Source organism: Sinocyclocheilus rhinocerous, unplaced genomic scaffold (assembly GCF_001515625.1).
Source record: "Sinocyclocheilus rhinocerous isolate Xijiao unplaced genomic scaffold, SAMN03320098_v1.1 scaffold1333, whole genome shotgun sequence".
NCBI classification, from domain to species: domain Eukaryota; kingdom Metazoa; phylum Chordata; class Actinopteri; order Cypriniformes; family Cyprinidae; genus Sinocyclocheilus; species Sinocyclocheilus rhinocerous.
The window spans coordinates 668,002-673,919 of NW_015625783.1; the positions used below are offsets into that span (position 1 = coordinate 668,002).

The 5,918-nt window shown below is 35.3% G+C and overlaps 2 protein-coding genes across 4 annotated transcripts in view; one reads left to right on the forward strand and one right to left on the reverse strand.

Annotated features, from left to right (window-relative positions):
- The window catches only part of esrp1 (epithelial splicing regulatory protein 1), an 18,070-nt gene extending 14,633 nt beyond the window's left edge, over nt 1-3,437 (forward strand). For both annotated transcript variants that reach the window (XM_016509967.1, XM_016509973.1), the window contains exons 14-15: nt 85-256; nt 2,038-3,437. In XM_016509967.1, coding sequence (XP_016365453.1) covers nt 85-256; nt 2,038-2,148 — 283 coding nt within the window. In that variant the 3' untranslated portion in view covers nt 2,149-3,437. The remainder of the gene's footprint in view (nt 1-84; nt 257-2,037) is intronic.
- A 693-nt stretch (nt 3,438-4,130) lies between these two features.
- The window catches only part of LOC107706320 (band 4.1-like protein 4B), a 39,131-nt gene continuing 37,343 nt past the window's right edge, over nt 4,131-5,918 (reverse strand). For both annotated transcript variants that reach the window (XM_016509992.1, XM_016509987.1), the window contains exons 22-23: nt 5,305-5,399; nt 4,131-4,792 (exon numbers count right to left, since the gene is read on the reverse strand). In XM_016509992.1, the coding sequence (XP_016365478.1) occupies nt 4,729-4,792; nt 5,305-5,399 (159 nt within the window). In that variant the 3' untranslated portion in view covers nt 4,131-4,728. The remainder of the gene's footprint in view (nt 4,793-5,304; nt 5,400-5,918) is intronic.

Genomic DNA, 5,918 nt, shown 5'->3' on the forward strand with positions numbered 1-5,918 from the left:
TATATATATATATATATATGAATATTTTGACTTATTTACCTTTTTTGTTTTTCATAAATTTGATCCATGTCTGTTCTCATACAGCCCACCTGGCTCCCCCCCTAACATCAGCTACTTCCCTACTGGCCACACCCCTTCAGCTGGCTCAATCCTCTCAGCCCCACACACAGCACTGATACGAATGCAAGGCCACGCCCCTTCCCATGCTTATAATAGCGGGGTTAAAGAAATCCTCAGCATGGTACATGGATATCAGGTGAGTTTAAATACACCCACGACTGCACTGTAATATCATTGTGAGTTCAGGAATTGACTTCCTACCAAATAGCAAGTAACTAAATTATTTACAGTTCACTGCTGGCCTCTGCAGAATTTAAATGTATTAGTAACCACCTGCACAATGTTATTGAGCACCACTGATCCAAATACAAGTCCTAGTTTGTTCCACATCAGAAACTCAGTGTTTGTGTGTGTGTGTTTATAGGCAGGGCAGGGCTGGATTGTAGGGAACATTAAGGTGTGTTTTTGCCCTGCAGTGCTCAGCATTGAAGATTTAGATGCTTTAGTGGGTTTGAGTAACAGGACCGCATAGTTGCATTGTCACAACCCCTCAATGAGCTAAACAGGTTCCTCTGGTCTAAATTCCCTCACAGACACACACACACTGAGCTAAGGCGCGGTGCATTGGCCTGCTCTAAATTGACTACTGGTTTTCCGTTCCATTGCAGTAGGAGCCCGGTGTTAATATTCTAGATCAGGCAAAATAAATCTTCATACATAAATAATAATACACACAATGAACACTTCCATATTGCACAAACCTACTCATATTATTTATATATGTATGTATGTATGTATGCATGCATGCATGCATGTACAGTATGTATTTATATATATATATATATATATATATATACAGTGGGTACGGAAAGTATTCAGACCCCCTTAAATTTTTCACTCTTTGTTATATTGCAGCCTTTCCGTACCCACTGTATATATGTGTGTGTGTGTGTGTGTGTGTTATATATTAAAATGTCATTATATAAATCATACATTTAATTTTTATGCTTATTATAATTGAATTTATATATTATATAACAATCATATTATAATTATAATTTTTAAATACATTAAAACAAATATATATGTATATGGGTAAAAGACATGACGTCCCATTTTGGTGTCTGCATCATGTTAAATGTACAAAAGTGATTTTATATATAGAAAGCATATATAATGCAAGGTAGTGTCTACTTTCATGTTTCAAATAACTTTTGTGAAAAAAATAATATGATAATATGTGATATAATGTTTCATCGTCATTCAACATAACAGATATATTTATGTAAAAATGAAACTATTAAAAAAGAACTATTGTTACACTGAATAACATTTTAGTGTGTGTCTTTTGTAAATCATAGTAAAAAAGTATGATAGTCATCATTTTTTTTCCAGAAAACATTAAATTAAACAGGACACATTTTAATATACAGGGAAAAAATGTAAAGCTGTATATTTTATATATATACTGGATAACTGTAATACATTTCATATTTATTTCTAATAAGGGAAGGAGACCCTCTGCAATCAGAATAAACTAGGCTAGGGTGTGTCATTTTCTTTTCAACATTCTTGCTTCGAGTTAAGGGCGTGAACTTGAAGGGTTTCACCCAAAGTATGTAAGTGTGTTCAAAATATCGTTTACTATATTAAAACTGCAGTAATTATTGCTATAGTATGTACTTGATAGTATTACGCATTATGCAGAATATAACACGAAATATTTAACACCACAGGAGTGAAACGTTCTATTAGGCTGCCTAATGGGCTAACAAACTCATTCTAAAAACAGCTGTGACTCCTGCCATGCACACCCACAATGTACGTCTTTCCCATGCAGGCTGTACATTCGCCTCAGGCGGTTTGCTAGTTAGTCAGTAGGAGGGCTGTCACTCATTTGAGGTGGGACTTATTACAAATAATGAGGCATAAGCATGTGTTTCTTGAGTAAATGTAATTTCTTTCTGTCTCCTTTAGCCCGGTAACAGCGACGCTTTGGTAACTCTCCCTTCTATGCTGTCGGCCAAGCAGCCTATTGGAGACCAGACTGTAGGAGGCGGAGCCTATCTTGACTTGCAGTTGCTTTAAGCCAATCTATTGACGAGGCCACGCCCTTGTGGTGGATTCAACAAACCCCTTAATACAAAGCAGTTTATGCCATTTATGCTATTTATATAAGAATTTAAAAAAAGAATTATATGTATTTTGACATTTAATGTATATTGCACATTGTTTTTTTATGCATTAGAGCAAATATTCTACTCATACGGTTTGTTGCGTGAGTTTGTATGTTTGTGTCCATGCACATGCAGTGATGTTCACTCAGGAAATAGCTTCTTGAACCAGGGTCTAAACATTAAATTTGCCGAATCAGACTTTTGCTGATACCGTAAATTTAAGCCAAAGGACCAGAAAAAAAGTGTGTGTGTGTGTGTGTGTGTGTGTGTATATGTTTGTGTGTGTCAGTGCCTCCCTGTTGATGTGACTCTACCGTGAGTATGTGTAAATACGTAGAGACATTCTCAAGCCTCTCTTTTTTTTTCTTTGAAGGTTTTAATTTGCATGAAGTTCATAGAGCTAGCTGTTCTAACATGTTTACAAGATTCGCCAAACTCTTACATCACGCACAGTGTAGTTCGTGGATGTATGCAACATGTAGTTCTTCTAAGTCATTTCGCCAAAAATAGCTCAGAACCAGAATCAGGAACAACTTTTGTGCTTTATATGTGTGTACCTGTGTCATGCCTAAGAAAACTATGTATTGTCCGTACTAATCAATGTACAAAATTCTATAGCTAATTGTGCTTGTGGATGTGTGCATGTGTAGTAGATGTAACCAACTAATGAATATGTGTGTGTGTTTAGCCAAAAAAGTCAATGCATGTGTGTTTATTTACTGCACTCAGAGAGTGTTTCGGGCCTGCTGTAATGCACACAGGTGTATTTTCACCCATTGTCTGTGTATTAAGGAGAGTGTTTGTGTGCATCTGCTGGAATGTGAACAGGTTCATTTGTTACCTGCAGCTGTGTCCCATCTGTACCCTCCTGTTTGTTTATGCCAATGTGCCTCATTTATTATACTCTGTGCTTTTTTTTAATACTAGAAGTAATTTGCATGTTTAGGCTTTTATGAGCAGTAAGAGTAAAGTGTATGACAGTGAAATAGTCAGTGTGATTTATTTGTACTAGTACCCACACATGCCAGCGGGCAGTAGTTAAGCAAAAGCACTACTCTTTCATGTTACCGATCTGTTACCATCATATTTGTAATTCGTAAACATATGTAGGAAAGAGAAGTCAAGAATTTGGCTGTTTGGAGAAAGTATTTTATTTTGATATTTTATAATGACTTAAAATAAAGGAAATTTAACAACGTTTCTGAGGGATTGAGTGACTGACTCACTATGTACGCATTTACATTTCCACACCTAAAAAAGTGAGAAGTGATTGAGCTACATTAAATAGATTTTATTTCAGTAATTGTGGTCATATCAAAATATTAACACTGGAGTTGCTCTCCCTTATGGTAATCAAGTTGTAAACAAGAAAATAAAAAGTTTACATTTCATTTTGCTGCTCCTGATCTACTTCTCAAAAGAAATCCTGAAATGCATATAGAATGCCCTCTAGTGGGCAATGTAAGCATCAAAACATCATCTCTTTTCAACGCACTTCCGGAAATGTCTTTGTTTTTATATTACAAGAGAGAGAAAGGAGGTTGTTGTATAAAACTGCAGTTTCATATGAAAATGTATATAGGGATAGCAGTAAAATCTTTCACAAAATATATATTAGAAACCTTTAACTTTGCAAGACATTTACGCACGTTAAGAATAGCATATTTACTTGCATACTGCGTAATACACACTATATATAGGTTACACTGTCTAAAAATAGTATATGATGCAGTACAATATACACGTTTTAAACAGTAGTATGCTAAATACATACGTTACCCCATTATGCTTTCAGGTCAAGTGGTGCTAATAACTTCAGAAATAAAAAATTATTTTAATCCAATTTTAAAGATGTTTTCAAAAAATTTTAAAAATATGTTCAATTAAGTAATGAATAAAAACAGATGTTCAAGTGCACAAGTCACATTTGAAATAGGAGTTTGAACACATTGCATTGTGGGATATAGTCTCCCAGGCAGTGTGTTCTGCTGTATACTATACATTTAGGCAAATGTGAAAGGTCAAACTGGTATTTTGCATACTGTGCACAGTATTCATACTGCATTCTACAGAAATAGTATGAGTAGTATAGTAGTATTCTATTCCGAACATACTCAAATATAGTAGGTCTATACACTGACAGCTTTAAGCAAAGCCTGGGTCGTTTAAATAAACTCTGCCCCCTAAACTTCATGAAACCATAGACAGATTATCAAACATTGGGAAAAATAAGTATAAAGAATTATTAAAAGTTAATCAGTCAGTTTATACAGCGCCAGTGCCATGCTATGAACAGAGCAAGCAAACAAACATAGAAATGTTGCTGTTACTGCTTTAAACACTGCTGTGTGGTATTAGCATAATGCTAAAACAGCTCTTATAGCTTAGAGGTTTGTTTAGGTTCATATACTGTGTAACAGTGAAAGTAGTGCATTGAGTTAAGAGCTGTTTTGTCTGTGTAGGTTTTGTGGTCTGTCAGCTGCGTGTTGTCTCAGAGTTCTGTCATTAACAGAGCCCTCAGCAGTTTCTCTTTCTCCATCCGCAGGTCTTCAGAGCTTCACACATAAGAAGACAGACGGATGAACAGAAAGAAGGATGGGAACAATCAGAGAAAAAACATCAAGAACCATGTCAACAGATGGAAAGAAAAATGGACAAACATGCATAACAAAAGAAAGATATGAATAATCACAGAGAGGCAGGCAGAAATATAGTAGGAAAATATATCTACTTATATTTTAATGGCATTATTAAAGATTTTGGAAAGGGCCTGACTGTTGTGTGTGTACTTAGTATTCCCTACATTATGGGGACCAAATGTCCCCAAGGATAGTAATACCAGTAATTTTTGTCCTTGTGGGAACATTTTTTTAGTCCCCATGAGGAAAACAGGTTATAAATAATAGAGAATGACGTTTTTTGAAAATCTAAAAATGCAGAAAGTTTTCTGTGAGGTGTAGGGTTAGGGTAAAGGGATAGAAAATAGTTTGTTCAGTATAAAAATCATTACATCTATTGGAAGTACCCATAACACATGGAAACCAGTGTCTTTGTGATTGTATGTTACCTTTCTGTATGTGTGGCATATGGCAGCAGGTGAGGTACAGGACTTGGAAAGAACAGTGGAGAGTTGTCACGCTCTAAATGTGACGTATCCTTCTGCTATAGAGAAGAAAAAACAAAACAAAAACAAAGGTCTGTATATTGTCACATAGCATCTCCAGGGATTAAACTGAGATTTTAGTGGTGGGGGAACTTGTTTGCACAAATTTGTAATAAACCAAACAAAACTGTTATTGCATATTAGTGGATTTATATATATATAAAAAAAAATGGTTGCATTTTATTTTGTGATTTAGCTAAAGCATGCATTATTTATCTTATTTATACAGTATACATAGGCCTAGGCCTACACCTTATTCGTTAAAGTGCCCCTATTATGGATTTTTGAAAATTACCTATCATGCAGTGTGCAACACAGCTCTAAGTGAATGGAAACATCCTGCAAAGTTTTAAATCTGAAAGTGCACCGTGTACAAAGTTATTGTTTCTCAAAAGAAAGAGTCGACTCTGAATCATTGAAACGAGTCGTTTTTAAAGGGGTCATATGATGCAATTTAAAATTTTCCTTTCTCTTTGAAGTGTTGCAAGCTCTTGGTGCATAAAGAAGATCTGTAAAGT